The 16066-nt window shown below is 44.3% G+C and overlaps 1 protein-coding gene across 3 annotated transcripts; it reads right to left on the bottom strand.

The window, feature by feature from the left end:
* Positions 1-229: 229 nt before the first annotated feature.
* Positions 230-15597, bottom strand: tcf20 (transcription factor 20). Of its 3 annotated transcripts, XM_071539939.1 has the most exons (7): positions 15397-15597; positions 12693-12882; positions 4364-11656; positions 3854-3947; positions 3553-3616; positions 3206-3306; positions 230-1891 (listed from the first exon to the last, which is right to left on the bottom strand). In XM_071539939.1, the coding sequence occupies exons 3-7, from the start codon at positions 11651-11653 to the stop codon at positions 1854-1856; spliced, it is 7587 nt and encodes a 2528-aa protein (XP_071396040.1). In that variant the 5' UTR covers positions 11654-11656; positions 12693-12882; positions 15397-15597; the 3' UTR covers positions 230-1853. The 3 variants fall into 3 exon arrangements, with proteins under 3 accessions (XP_071396040.1, XP_071396041.1, XP_071396043.1); XM_071539940.1 differs by lacking the exons at positions 12693-12882; positions 15397-15597 and having other exon boundaries at positions 4364-12065; XM_071539942.1 differs by lacking the exons at positions 12693-12882; positions 15397-15597 and having other exon boundaries at positions 3567-3616; positions 4364-9062.
* Between the last annotated feature and the right edge of the window lie 469 nt (positions 15598-16066).

Genomic DNA, 16066 nt, shown 5'->3' with positions numbered 1-16066 from the left:
ATGTGTGTATGTGTGTGACAGAAAGGGGATTGAGAATGAAAGTCTGTGTGCAAGAGAGAGAGAGAGGGAGACAGAGATTGTGGCAAATAAAAGCAAAAAAAGAAATTAGGACATTAAAATATGAGATGAAAATAATGGAGGCGGAAAATTGAGGTGGATTTGGAACAAAAGTGGAAAAAAACCCAAACATGTTTCATAAGTAAGAAGAGGAGCATTCTTGAAGCATTTTTAAAGTGTATTCATAATTCATATACATATTGACAGGTTTCTAGTACAGCATGGTTTTGATAGTGTAACTGTCTTCTTTCAGCTTGACTTTTTTTTTTTTACAAGAATAACAATAAAAAATGATAAAGACAACACCACGTACGACTCACTTTTAAATTTTATGGCAATGCGTCTTTTTGAATGGATTTTGCATCTCCCGATCAAATCGCTGTCGTGTCACCGAAGAATGAAACCATTCAGAAGTACTTGGTTTACGCTCACTCCCCATTGGACAGTACGGTCGGCCAATCACAGCCATTCATATGACATCCTCTCCACAGATTTCCAATTCCAAAAAAACGTCTCGTCAATTTCTGAAGCACCGACGCCCGCCAGTCCAATGTGACTTCCTATGCAGAACATACCATGGGGAGGGTTTACCTACTTGTGCACCCAGTACACAGTTCCACCCCAATGCAAACTCTATGTGTCCTGTCCTTAGGCTTTTTCCAGTCAGCATGGTCAAAGATGGCAGGCATGCATTAGTCCATAGTGTTATCTCCTCCTTTTAAGGGCTCTGTCCTTCTCTTTGCACGTTATGAACATTTTTTATTTTTTTTTACTTGAAAAATAAGACTGTGTCCATCTGGTTTTTCATGAATACTATCTGTACCGTAAAAACCCCAGGGATGAAAAATAAGAACACTTTTCAAAAGGACCAAAATGGACTCAAGGACTCAGATCCACATTTTTCAATTGCGCACACACTCACTCCTCATTCACACACGTGACTTTTGAAAGGCAACAGATGTCCGTCCTCCAAGGCAATAATGTCTTTGTGGCAACTCGACCCTGACATTCCAAACAACGCCACTCTGGCTCCTCCCTCTCCAGGAATGGAAAAAACAAAAAGAAGAAAAAAAAAAAATCCAATTCATGATATGTTGACTGAGTATAAAGTGAGATACATCCATTTCATTTCTATGAGTAAATATTGATGAAGATACAAAATAATAATGATGACTAAAATAATAATAGTGATCATCATAACATTATATGATAAAAATACTACTTGTAAGAAGATACTTAAAATTCTCTCCTTTCCTTTTCTGGGTTTGACCCCCAACTTTGCTCCCAATGCTCCGATTCAAAACAATCAAAGGAAAAATCTGAAACAAACAAAAACAAAAACAAAAAAAAAACATAACAGGTAAAATGATAATACAGATGATTTAAACAAGAGTAAAACAGATTGAGGGTGTCTCAGGAAATTCAAAGTAAGCCTAGAGAGGAAGTTTGTTTCTTTTCTTCTTTACAGAAAAACGCTCCTTTCAGTTCCTCTGTCGCTCCCGATGTCTCATTTTATTCCACTTAGGTCTTTGTAGTTTTTTTTTTTTTTTTTAGTCTTTTGTTGTAGCTCCGTTCCCGTGTTGCTTTGTCCATGTTTTTTTTTTCTTTTCTGTTTTAAAGTAAAGAGCAATAATTCTCTTAGAAAAAATGTTTCTTTTCTCCATTGTCTTAAATGTAAATTATGTTGATTCCTGTTGAGAAATTGTACATTCCCCTTTGTTGTTCTCTGTCGCAGATGTCAGTCTTTCCGTCAGCCAGCCGATGCCAGTCCTGTCCTGTCGTGTTTGGGGGCTGCTTCAGAAACAATTCTCAGTCTTCTGTTGTCCAACCTCACCTAGGAGAAGGAGACACAAAGGATTTGGGGTTAGTGGCTCGTCACCGATGTCTACACAGTGTTGACACAGGCAATGAACAGTTTTCACAGATAGCACAACTGTTTTTCACACAGAAAGCCTTCACAAGGAGTGGTGCAGCACTGAAATGAGGGCTTAGGAAATATCATAGCTCTGGGTGTTGGTCAAGTCAGATCAAAACACATTTCAACAACTATCATTATATATATATATATATATATATATATATATATTCTTTTTTATTTTATTTTTTCTCCTTTTCTCCTCCTATGTTTTGACTTGGCACCATGTGGTATCATTTTAAATTGGACCAATAGCCAGAAGATCACTGTTTTGTTCTTTTCTTTGCAAAAGCAGTTTATTCAGACGGTTCGAAAGCACAGAGGGAGAGACAGAGAGCAAAGGAGAAGTAGAAGTAGGCTGTAGAGGCAGCAGACCGCTCGTCTATCTGGGCACACTACTGGTTCAGTCCCAGACAAGGATATGCACTGAGCGTTGGCAGCTGGTGGAGAATTGCTCAAAGCTAATCTGTGGTGAACACCAGCACTGTCAAAATGCCCTTGAGCAAGGAACTGAAGTACCTGCTACGGGAATGTTGAGCTGAGGCTGGTGTGTGTGTGTGTGTGTGTGTGTGTGTGTGTGTGTACAAGGCTCCTACACATTTTTGTGTCAGCATATATGTTCTGTCGTATTCTGCCTACATACCACTGTCACTTGGAGCACACAGTATGAAATCTGCTAATTTGTTATTATACTAACTATTCTTCCAAGATACCTTGAGCTACCAGCAGCCAAGTTTGACACTCAATATTTGACCAAAAAAAGCTATTTCCACACAAGAATATTTTGCCGTAACTTTTCCAGGCTGGGAAAAAATGCCTTTGTTCCAGGTACATTACCATAGGAACCCCATTATATATCTTAGATAGCTACATATGTGGGGGAAAAATGAATTTCCATTACTATATAAAGCACCAATTAAGTTAATCTTACTGTTGCTCTTATCTTATTGCTACATGAAATTAAATTGGAGCTTGCAATGTCTGCATATAAAAACAATAAACAGCCTTGGGGCAAAGAATAATTGTTCATTTACTCAGGGCCCGTTTATGAGAAACCAATCTCCCATCTAATAATAAACAAATCAACTGTTTATGAGAACATCCTTAATGTTGTGAATGTGATCCATATTGACCTGATAAATCATTTAAAAAACCCAGTATTCCCTCCCTTTTTCTCTCTCAAGCGTGCACACACACACACACACACACAAACACAACAGAGCCTGAACTTACAGTTCCCAGACTCCTCCGTCTCTTCTTCCTCACTGTTTCTCTCAGCCTCTCTCTGACTGCTCCAGGTACACTGGCTTGGCTGGACGGCTACTCTGGGGAAACTGGGTAAAAAAGACAAGAGAGAGAGAGAGAGAGAGAGAGAGAGAAAGAAGAGAGAGAGAGGAGAGTGGAATCGAGAGAGGAGAGATGTGGGGGGTGGGGGTAGAGGGAGAGATGGAAAGAAATGAAGCGTAACGGCTCAGTCAGTGATTGGGTGGTGAGGGACTAAAGTGGCAAATGAGAAAGAGAGAGGATTTTCATTGAGTCACACAAAATGAAATTTCCCTAGAAACGATATGAGAACCAACCTCTCCCTCTTTACCTTGTGCTTCGGACACCGCAGTGAGAAGTTATCTTCGTTCAGAGAGCAATCTGGGAAGGGGAGAGTAAATATCAATACGGAGTTTGGCACACAGAGTTCGGCTAGACTGCTCTCACTGCAAATACTCAATGCTTACAGCTTCAGAATAAAACTGATGTGTTTTACAGTTGGCTAGCCTGCTGCGTTTCGAAGACACAACATGTCCATAATGGGGAAATGTAGTATTCAGTATTCATATATATCAGCTCACTTTTTATAGTACACTTGTACTTTGTGCATCCACTCACCCGCTTCAATAGCACACAGGTAGTGGTACCGGAGTGTGCAGCCTTTACTGTAGCAGCCGAGGGTTGAGCCGACCATCTCACAATATGAGCAGCACTGAGGAGAGACGGACGGAATACAGAAAGAAGAGCAGCACAGAAAAAGTGAGAAGAAAAAAATCAATACATCTCAAAACTGTACTAGACAGTGAAGAACTGCTAAGGGCGTAGCAAGACGATAAAAATCAATAAACACATACTCTATTAATATCATACTGTGTAGCAGTATATAGTAAAATATGACCACTGTGTGCATGGTGAAAAGACTTCATAATGCATACAATATAATACCTACTACTGACCTATTACTGCTCATCAGTTAAAACCAGAATTCAACAATTCCCTTCATAAAGGTTACCGTCAACATTAGGTCCACCAAAAGCACAATAATAACCAACTAATTGTCAAATGATGACCTACAAAATTGAATTGTCACACAACAAAGCAAGTCAAAAGCATTTAGAGGCCACTCACTGTGTCTCTGGCACCATCTAGTGCCTCCTGCAGGCCGTACAGTCTCCCATTAACAAGGTACACTCCACTGGTCCACACTATACAGCCTTCGTGGACCCACAGCTCCTCTGGGTCCATGGGCATCTGAGGCAGCTGGGCCAGTTGTGCCAAGGGCCCCAGGGAGTCCAGGGCTGGGGGAGGGGGCTGGAAGGGCAGGGAGGCCTTACTGTTGGATGGTACCATTCTGGGGGAATCCTCACTAGATTTGTGCCTCCTTTTAAAGCGTGGATGTGAGGTTAGCTTTCTGTGCTGGGGTCGCTGTTGAGCTTCATCTGTCGGCTGTGGCTGCGGTTGCGGTTTCTGTTGCTGTTGCTGGTCATTCTCAAGATCTGGCTCTCTTTTAAGCTCAGGGATAGGTCGAATATCTAGATTCATATCCCAGGTTAGAGATGTTGGTTTACTGGTGGTGGTGGTAGTGGTGGTGGTGGAGGAGGAGGAGGAGGAGGTGGTGTTACCAAGCTTGCCAGCCATATACATCATCATTTCCTCCCCGCCAGCTGGAGAGGCAGTTCCAACTGTGGTGGTAGGCGATGTAGGGTTTGTATCTAGGCTGACGGGATAGTCACTCTCAGTTGACGGCTTGGAAAACTGAGCATCCTGTGTTTGCGTGTCTTGGATAGTGCTCAATACATTTGAGATTGTGTCTGAATTTGGTCCTGTTTTATTTGTTCCGGTGGTTACTTGACATTGTCTGACCTGGGGCTGGTTCTTGGGAAGCTTTGCAGCATATTCAGCTGGATAGTAAGGTCCATAGAGATCTCCAAGATGTTTATAATTTGCCCATTTCTGACACAGGCAGCAGAGCAGGCGGCCAGAATGATTGGTCTCTGTAATCACAGGGCCTGAAACAACATAGCCAGATGAAGGAAGTGCTTTTCCTGACTGAAGGGTGGTTTCCACCTCGTCTGACTCCCTTTTCTCTGTTTCTCTGTCTCTTCTAGATAACTGAGAGGAAAGAGCTGAGGTCAGGAGAGAATCGATTCCACTGCCACCTGCTTTCCCTCCGACTGTACTACGCTCTCCCTTCATCTTTTCCTCCTCAGCATTCACTATGGTGCACACTGCCCCAATCTCTGGTATTTTTTTCTCCACATGTATATGTGGAACAAACGGGCCCTTTTTTGGGTCTACGAATCCTCCACTCGTGCTCAGACTTCCTCCTGCCCCTGAAGGTATATCTGGGTCATCTTTGGCCACTGATGGTGGCGCCACTGCTCCTCCTCTCCTTCTCCTCCTCTGCCTTCCTCTTACTTCAACTGGCTCATTCTCATCTTTTACACCTCTGCGTCTCCGTCGCAAAGGTTTGACCTCAATCTCTGGCTGTGTGTCCTCACTCTCAGCATCCACTTTCACCACCTGGGTTAAAATGGGTGGGGCCAGAGGTGGGGGGGGGTTACAGTCTGCCAGGGGAGGAGCTGTGGAGTCTGATGTGCCACTGGTACTTTGCACTATCTGTGGGGTTGTGGCAGCAACTGGAGATGTAGCAGGTTGGGCTGAAGGAGCACTCAGAGCTGTGTTCTGAGCCGGGGCTTGGACCTGCGCCTGAGTTTGGCCTTGGCTCTGGGCACGTTTTTGTTTATTAACACTCCCAACTGGCCTGCCCTTCTTCTTGCCAGATGGGAAATAGCCTTTAGGCACAATACTCTCTGGTGGTTTGGAATCTTGTGGTGACAAAGCAGACCTTCCAGAGGCCATCTGATGTCTGTTCAACATGTGTCCCTGGGCCTGGCTATGGTGGGGTGGGGTGGTTCCATAGTAGTCACTGCCAGGATAATCATCGAATCCCATGCCAGTTTCTTGAAGTTTCTGTCTGAGAAGGTTAGCAGCAGATTGCTCTCCTCTTCGCGTCTCAAGCTGCTGATAAGTGTTGGTGAAATGTTGAATATCAGACAGGGCAGATGAAGATGGAGGTGGAGAACCCTGGACTGGGCGAGGAAGAGGCGGAGGAGGGGGCAAAGGTCCTAGCAAAGCAAAGTCCTCCTTGTCGCCAGACGCTGACGCCACAGCAGCCCCTAATCCAAAGTCAAAGTCTTGTTGTTTGAGAACTTGGGACGTCTGATGAGGATCACAGGGGTAGGCAGAGGGAGGTAAAGGCCCAGTCTCATCCACTCCTCTGAAGGGAATCATATCATTTAAGGAGTGACTTTCATCCATATAACCATCATCTCCCCCTGCAACTCTAGGGAAATGTGCTAAGTCTTGGTCCTGTGAATCACTAAACTGTGACATTTCTGAGTGAGAGAAGCCTGGGTAATGATTTGACTCAACATCAGTGTGGCCTGTTGGCTTCTTAATATTTGGAGTGATTTTCTGCACTATTGCCTCCAGTTTCAAACCCCGTCCCTTCCTGGGAGGCAAAACCTTGGTTTTACCACTCGAAGGAGATAGAGATTGTGAATAGGCATTCTCTCCAGGCAAAGGGGAAGAGAGCCTGGGACATGGGATATCAGAACTAGATGAGTCATCTTCATTGTGATGGCTAGACTCAGACTGGGCCCCAGGGGAGTGATGTGAATTTGTGGCACCCCTCTGCTGAGAACCATCCTGAAGTTGCCTCTTGGCAGGGATAGGGGAGATAAAAGAACGAACTCTCCTTCTCAATATTAGTGGATTTGTATCTCCAGTAACCCCAGCTTTAGTCTGACGCTGCCCTTGTGGTAGAGAGTTCATGTCAGCAGGGGGCTTAGTGGAGTTGGATGCAGGAGCTGGACGAGGATGTTTAGCTTCCTCTACACCTCCTCTGGAGACATCAGGTTCAACAGCATTTGGACCAACTGCTAGAGCCATTTGCAGAGGAGCAGGGCCGTGTGAAGCTACAGGAGCAGGAGTAGGAGCAGAAGGAGGAGGGGGAGGAGGAGGGGGAGGGGGAGGGGGAGGGGGAGGAGGTTGTGTTCTGTAGTAGGGGTCTCCCTCTATCATTCCAGCACTTTCTCTTCCAGGGTGTGTCGACTCCCACACTTTCATATCATAGTAAGCACTTTGATGGGGAAGTGGAGTTTTGGTTATATGTTGTTCATTGGGCATGTCAGTCTGGGAGAGCAGTCTCTGTCTCTGCTCTGATTGGCTGAGTTTATGTCTTCCTGGAGAGGAACCAGGCTGCATCATCATCTCCTTGGATGGTCTGTTCATCGCTGTTACCCAGTCATTTATGTCATGGGGGTGGTGAGGAGGGCCGCGAGAGTGAGGATACATTTGAAGCTTATTTGTGGATTGAGCCTGGGGGGATAAATTGTGGTAGGGATGATGGGAGGGAAAATGAGGGTTGCTGCGTGGCATCATATTGCCTTCTCTTGTATCACCATATCGATATCCAGGAAAACTGCTGGCATGTCCAGTTGATAAATCAACACCTTGAAGATAGGCCTGATGCCTTGATGGTGGAGATAAAGGATTAGTGCTTGTAGGATGAGGGGGTAAGGGGGTAATATCAACATTACCTCGCCTATAGGGGTCAGTATTCATAACAACAGATGAATGAACAGACTTGGAATGATACTCCATATCAGCCTCATTAGTTGTACCACTGCCATGATGATCAGCTTGTAGATTTGCAGTGTCTGGGCCAGCCTCTTTTGATGCTACTTCCATTTTCACCACTTGTTTCTCCCCAGGATCCTTTTTACTCAGATCATTGGCTGCTGTTGGAGAGGAAAATGGCTGTTGAATCACAGAGGCTCCACTCTGACTTTTCTCCCTCTCTCTCTCTCTGTCACTTTCCCTGTCCCTCTCTGGTGTACCGCGCCGGTTTGGCGACACATCACAGATGACAGAGCGCCGCTCTGATGATGGGACTAATAGGGAGCCTGATGATTTTTGAGACTCAGTTTGACCAATGCTGCCTGTTAGCGGCTCTGTCTCTTGCAAAAGGAGCTCTTGTACGGCAGAGGATGGAGTGGACAGATTAGATGAGGCTTTCCTCTGCGGTAAAGAATAGTCTGCTAAATTAATATGTTTTGGTGGAGGCTGCAGAGACTCTGTAGACTGTGGTAAATGACTCTGGGATACACCCACTTTAGTTTTTTCAGCAGTTTGCAATGCCTTGGTATTGGCCACTTCTGACTTCACTGAGGACTGAGGTTCTATGGCAAAATCAGGCCCACTTCCCTGTCTCTGGTTTGGATGGGGGGGCTTTCCAGAGCTTGCCATTTGGGAGGAAAGAGCAGAGGCCTCAGTCATTCCAGTTTGCATCCTCATACTTTCAGCCATGCCATACAGGTGTCTGGTTTGAAACTGTTGCTGAGCTTGAAGATGGGCAGGAAATGCTTGTTCAGGTCGGCCATAACGTCTGTCTAAATTATAACCTTGAAGAACCTCTTGTAAAAGGCTTGGGTACTGCTGCATTTGAGAATTATCCTCATGACCTTTTGCCCCTGCTCCTTCCCCTCTCTTTGCTAATGCCTCTACTACAGAACCACCAACATCTTTTGGATGCACAGGGCCATAGCTAGTCTGTGATTGGTGGTACCCTATGTATCTGGAATTTGATTCCATTACACTCACTGGGCCAGGCCTCCCTTTGTTCTTCATTGACATATCTGAGCCATATGGTGATTCTGGGTAGCCATATTTGTGTGGTCCAGATTGGGGAGGATTTTGAGGCCGTCCAAAATTAGATTTCTGGTGGAGTTGGTGATGGGAGGAATACACACTCAGATCTACACCTTCTTCTCCATTATGACTAGACTCTCTAAAGTAAGAGTGTGAATGTTTCTCTTCTATACAGTTGTCTTGAGGATGCTTGCTTTTTTCAGTGTGATTTCCCTCAGACCGAGTTGAAACAATCACACCCACACTACTGGCGTTTTGCTGTTCCTCAGATGTCTGTTTTTCTTCCCTCTCATTATTGTGTAATCTGGATATACTGTGCAACCTATTTTCTTTGTCCTGACCATCTTGTTTTGTGTTTACTTCTCTATCTCCCTGCACTTGAATGTTGCCTTTCTCCCTTCTTTCAACCACATCTTCACTTTCACTTTTAATTCCTTCATTTTTTATTTCTGTTGTCTTCCTAGGGCCATATCTATTATCATTATCAGTTGAACCAGGTTCTGAGACACAGTTTGGCTGGGGAAGAGGAGCACTAGATGAAGCGGATGAGGGGGTTGAGGAAACTGGAGGTGTTGAATGTGAATTTGGGCCAGCCTCTGATGACTGACATCCAAAGGATGGAGATGATGACGAAGAAGGAATGTGAGCTTCATTCACTTTTGTTTCGGAAACACTTGGTTGTTTTGTAGTTGAATCAGAGGTGATTGTTTTAATATGTGATGCTTGTCCAGTCTGTGGCTGGTTTTGACTCTGAGATGGAGGGTAGTAGCCAGTTGGTTCAGACCCACTGCTTGCACCACTCATCTGTCTCACTCTCGCATGTTCCCCTTCAGAGAACTGCTCCTCTCGCTCAACTTTGGTCCCCGATGGTCCTCTCTCTGACATCACTGAAGTGTCTTCATCAGCTCCAGTCTCTAAGCTGGCACCATCAGCAATACCCACTGCACTTCCTTCTTTAATTGTGCTAGTGCTTGAGGCTGCACTGGCATTTCGACTCCTTGGTTGTGATGGAGGCATGGCATGTGTCGCCTGCTGCATTTGTCCACCATCTTTCCCCTTCTTCTGCGAAAGCACAGTGTCAGTGAGAAGCATGTGCTGCACTGTGTTTGGTAAATTGGCTACTTGTGAGGTCAAGGCATTTAGGCTATTCAGGCCAGCATCCTGCATTTTGTCAAGTGGAGAAGATGGATAAACAGAGGAGCCTTCCTCTCGGGATCCAATCCCTGTGCCTGGACCCATTCTGTTGCGGCTTGTTGAGGACAGACAAGTCCCCGCGACGGCACTCATGCCTTGAGCCTTATGACTGCCACTGCTACCACAACTACTGATGCTGCTGTTTGAGTTGGGCGTGGGACTCAACTGAGGCATGGTCTGCAGTAATCTACCATGACTATGGCTGCTACGGGGGTTTGGTGGAGGAGGATGTGAAGGAGCATGTCCTGAAGGGTTTCCATGTGCCTCTGAGACACCCATCAAAGGGGAAGGAGAGGAGCTACAGCTGGGGGATTGCACTGCAGAGGCAGCTGGAGAAGGGTTGGATATGGGGCTGAAGTTTTGGTTAATTTGTGTTTGTTGAGCATTGGCGTGCATTGGGGATTTGGCTATTTCTTGAGATGCTGCATGAGGTATATTGGGATTGGAGGCTTGGTGATGTTTAGCATATACAGAGCCTGGAGATGGGCCTTGGTGCTGCATCTTGAGAGAGTTGTCATAACCTACCCCTAAATTGTGCTGTGAGTTGCGGTGTTGTAGTGTGGCTTGCTTGTGGAGGGAATGTGTCTGTGGGGAATATGCAGGATAATTTGAAGCATGGTAACTCTGTTGAACATTCTCCATTGGCCCCACATTGTTAGCAGCAGCTGAACTAGAGACAGAGTTTGAATTAGAGTTGACATTGGGAGAGCTGTTGACTTTGGGATCAAACCCAGTGCTACCAGTCCCGTCGTGATATCTCTGTGGAGGAGGGCTGTACATTCCTGATGACCCTGTGGATGCTCCACCCTGTGGGGAATAGTGTGGGTATTGAGGGGTCATTCTGTGCCCAGAGTGTGGATAGCTCCTATGCGGCTGTCCATGGTGTAGAGCTTGGAAGTTTTGCCCATGCTGGCGGTGCTGCATCTGAGAACCTGGTACTGACTGCATTGCAGGGTTCTGACTCATATTGTACTGATGAGAAGGAGAGAACGCTCCAGCAGCACCACCACCACTACCACCACCTGAACCAGCGGTAGAACCATAGTCCACTGGATATGGTGACATTATGCCGGATGATGATGCAGAGCCAGATCCAGCATGCCTGTACTGGTGAGGTATATGTCCATCGATGTTGGGGTATCCAAAACCTGCCCCATAACCCATACCACCCCTTCGATGCCTGTCCTTCCCAGCCATTGGAAAATAATAATCCATGGTCTCCTTCCGGTAAGGGTTGCTACTGTTGCCACTGTGAATGTTACCCTGTGTTGGTGGTGGCTCCCCAGCCCCTCTGTTTCTAGCACCGTAAGCAAGCATATGGCTGGCTTGACTGGGTAGGTGATGGCCTCTATGAAGGCTCTGCTGTTGCATCCCTGCGTAATCATCCGTCATCCTAGGGGAGATCTGGGGGTCTGCTGGCTGAGGGGGATAAGGAGGGCCCCCTCCACCCCTCCCACTGAACCCAGGGGGGAGAGAGGGTGGAGCTGGACTGTTAGAAAAATTCTGCATTTTCTGGAGTTTGGAGTAAAAACGGAAGTGTCTGTCAGTGTCTATATCAGGGAATGCTTCTGATCAGAAATTGAAAGGCTTATGGCAGTAACCATATATGAAAAAAGTGTGAGAGTCTATGGCCTGGCAGTAAAACAAGGAAATTCTTTTAAAAATCCACCAAAGAGTTGAAGCAGAGGAATATATATCACAGATGTTATAATCACACGTGTAGCAGAAAAAAGTGAGTAACGAGGTTGAACAGATGAAGATTCTATCAATATATGAAATGGTCAAATGGCAAAAAAATGACTTCTGCAATCTGCTGATGGTATGGTTGTCTCCACTTTTTAAAAAAGATTCACTTACGTAACAGCTGTATCCTCAAAACAGAAATTCAAAAGAACAGATATGTGCTGGAGCAAGTGTAGCAGGTTTCCACTGCTAAAAAATACAAGATGCAGACGGTGCAATCATTCCCATGAAGCTGAAGCAGTTTGGCACTGAGTAGGCGAGGATATCAAGCACGACTGACACACCAGCACTTGAGATGTTCAACGCTAAATGTCTTTACATGTATACTCTCCACTGTAATAACAGCACAAGCAAACAGAGCTACGCTAGGATTAAATTGTGGTGGGATTCAATAGCATCTTGTGCAAAAACATGTCAATGTAACCATTGAGACTGCCTTCTGTCGCAGCAATTCTTCAGTTCATCAACATGTGTAGGTTTGTTCGGAACTGACTCACACCTGTGTGAGAGGAAAACTGCAGTAACACTAATCAAGAGGTCTAGATATAGACCTCCACTAAACGCTCCCAGAGGCAAACACTCCATTGATATTCTCATCTGCACTTTGATGCAGAGTCTAATACTTTTTGAGATGTTCTTTTTCTTTGTCATTCCCTTTCAAATACTGTTTTCTTGTTTTGCTATTGTATGTATTCAGTTGGATTGTAGAAGTCTTTGGTCCTTATCCTGTAATTGTTCTCTGCTTGATTCTGTGTTCAAATAGTTCCTGTTGCTCCTCTGTATCTTCAACATTTAGTTGTCTTACCTTTGTTTTTTCTGTCAACCGTCATTTAATTCTACCTAATTCCATGACCACAATTTCCCAAAAGGAAGGCAATCCATTAATTCCTCTTCAGGTTTACTCAATTTAAGGTCCTGTTTCTCTGTTTCTCTCCGGTATCTCCATGCAGTTAAGTTCATTTTCCAACAGCTGCTGACCAGAAGCCTTCACAACTCTGAAAATACAAAAGAAGAATCAAAAACGTTAGCATACACAAATGAAATTACATTTCTTTCCAATATCATATCTTGAAGTAATCCTCAGTATAATTAAACAATTGTAAGAGTAGTAGAGTAGAGTTTAACATTCTGTTTGTCAGATTACTTTTCATAGCCTATATTAACTTAATTTCAACAATATTATAGAAAAGCAATGTGAAATTCCTACACAGTGTTTCCTCTAATTGTATGCAGCTGTGGTGCTTGGGGGGGAAATTCTAGTTTTGTCCCATATCTGTCGCTGTTTGGGTCTACGTTATGTTTCAAATTGACTAAAACTTTTTTTATTCATAATGAAATCATTACTTCTAAAATATTTGGGCTACACTTACTTTAGTTTTAGATGACAGTAAGACTAAATTACAATGCTAATTTTAATTTCACATTTTCTCTTGCAGTGGTGGTGATTTCCTTACTGTGGTGGCGCACTACTGCTAAATAAATACAGAGGAAACATTGCTACATATCTTCTCAATGTGACAACTGCAAGCATGTCAAAGTTTTGAGCCTTTTTTAGGTCTTGTCTTAATTAATTTAGCTTATTTCAAATCCCTGGGGCAGTATTCATTAAAACGAAAACTTCCAGAAACTTGTTACTGATCTAGGATCGCTTATCAGACTACAGCATTTCCCATAAGTACACTTATTGTAGTGGCGCACCACAACATCACAAAGGTCCATCACAAATAGATTTGCCAAACTGACAATAACATTAACCTTCCTTGTTGCACACACTGTCCATTCCACTGCTTACTTCGCTACTTAAAAGGCTTACTGGTCTCATATCAACACTCGTATTTTAATATGCATTGTGAATACAGCCCTTTCTGTGGTCAAAGCTCTAACAATGCCGTCTCTACTGACTGATAACAAAAGGGGGTGGTGTAGAGGAAAGTGGGTTAGCGGCAGCAGGCAATTAAGGCAACAAAATAACATAGTCAAGGTCACAAATCCTACTTCACATGTAAACAAACAACCTCGTGCAACCAAGGCAAGCTAAGTGGTCCCTCTCTCAACTCTATATGATGAGGAGCCTAAAGACAATTAACTTTAGTGTATTTAACATCTTTTAATGGGCTTGAATCAACAGGGGCGATAATTAAAGGGATGACGCCACCTTCATGGGGTCACTGCCCATAATGGCCAAGTGTGACACAAGTCTATTGTCTGTCTCAAATAAACTGTAAAATGCTTAATGGCCCTGAAACAACTTTGGGTGACTTTTGTTAGTGTAGCCCTGCTCTGAGCTACAAGATAATTAGGTTTCACTGTTTCCAATGGTAACTGGAAGTGTAATTAGTGACATCTGTCTGTCAATCTTGTTATTAATGTGTACCTATTTTCACCAGTGTTGTTTAGCCTTGTTAAATCTGAGCTTTGACACAGAGAAAAGTAACTAGTTTTCATCAATACACTAATCATTTGAGATTTTGATAATTTTGTTACTCATTGTCACTATTCTAGTGAGCAGTTGAATAAAGAAGCTGAATATAACAACAAAACTTTCAACAGTAGGGCTACAAAACAAATTGGCCATACTTTGTAAATCAAATTGAGATGGGCAAACTGGCATCATCAAACAGTTCTGTGTACAGGTGACACATTTGGGGGTGACACTAGGTTTAAATGGGTGATGCAGTGTAAGGTGACAAGATGGGAACGATCTTTTTTTTATCTACATCAGTTTAATGGCCCTTATCTTGCTCACTAATTAATCACAACACCTCATTGTGCACGGCCTGACAACGATATTCACAATACACACATTGCAGCATTAAATAACTGGTGACTGGCTGAATGCAGTTAGTCAGCAAGTCAATCAATTGTATGGATGCCCTAATAATTAGGGCACACGCAGTACTATTTTTTTTGCACTCAAGGATCAAAGGCCAGTTCGGCATTATTTTTGGTGATTTGTGTCATCAACACAACACTGGCTTCTGTAACTTAGCTTTGCTAGCTAGCCAACAGCAAGGTATACGCATTACAATTAGCTAGTGGTGCTGCCTCTTTTAGCTTGGTAAGGTTAGCGTTAGCTAAAATGCCTCATCATATGCTGCAAATTAAATACGCGAGCTAGCTGCATATGTTGCTAGCTAGCTAGCTACTACCACTAGCTAGCAGCGTATCAAGCAAGCAAATTTGCGCTTATTACATTATTATAAACATTTGTGAACAATGCACAAAACGATAATTATAGCAGGCTAGGAGGACGGGGCAGCCAAACAGCCTTTAGCTTCAAAAGAGAGGTGATTAGGTGCAGATGTTTCCCCTTTAGAAATTCAGTGGGGCTATGGGTAAATGGGTTAGCATAAATAACGTACACTAGCAAGATAACTGGTGTGGATGCTGCAGACAATAATCATCACCCAGCCTGTAATTTTCCTTGAATAAACAGAGCTAAGGTTAGCCCGGGAGAGGCAAGTCAGTCAGAGGCAGGCTAGCTAACCAACCTACTCTTGAATGCATACCTGAGAACGTAGCAATACAAGGCCCCTCGAAGAGTGAAAGGCTGTTTTGTGACAATCCCGCTGCTGTGGCAGGAAACCCCAGTCTAGAGTCGACTGCTCCGCCGCTTTTCCCTCACCCTCTTGAGTCCAGACAACCCCGACCAGCGGCGGCGAAGTCGGGGGGCCCGTCACGACACTCAGATCCCGGGCCTTTCTTCTGATTTCCCCTTTTCTTTTGTCCTCACCTCCAAAAATGATGAGAGCAGAGCACAATCGGGGTGCCTGTAGGTCCCGTAACCAGTGAGGTCCATACACCCCCGCCCCCTCCCCTCTTGTTCCCTCGCCTCTCTCTCCCTCTTTCACACACCGTTTAGGTGATTCCACCTATCTCGAACTGAAATTAAACACATTGCCATCGCACAAGCCTTCACTAACACACGAAAAGCCCAAACGTCAGTTCCCGTCACTAAATTGCATTTCCATGCCTTCATCAGTAGCTCGACCTATTCGTTTTCCTGTAAGGCTACTGTTTTTTTTCTTGCAACAGAAAGACCGCCTTGAAAATGCATACACACTCATATTCCTGCACCCCCTCCCTCATCTCTCTCCATCACATCCCTCCATCTCCCCTCCCTTTCTCGAGCTTTTGCAATTTCATTGATTTCCATCTATTTCTACCATAAAATATAAG

Source organism: Centroberyx affinis, unplaced genomic scaffold (genome assembly GCF_046629955.1).
Source record: "Centroberyx affinis isolate AG114_WGS23_722 - 3 ecotype Tasmania unplaced genomic scaffold, CSIRO-AGI_Caff_v1 ptg003533l_1, whole genome shotgun sequence".
In the NCBI taxonomy this organism is placed as follows: domain Eukaryota; kingdom Metazoa; phylum Chordata; class Actinopteri; order Beryciformes; family Berycidae; genus Centroberyx; species Centroberyx affinis.
The sequence above is the reverse complement of the archived record's forward strand: the minus strand, read 5'-3'. Positions and strand labels throughout refer to the sequence as shown.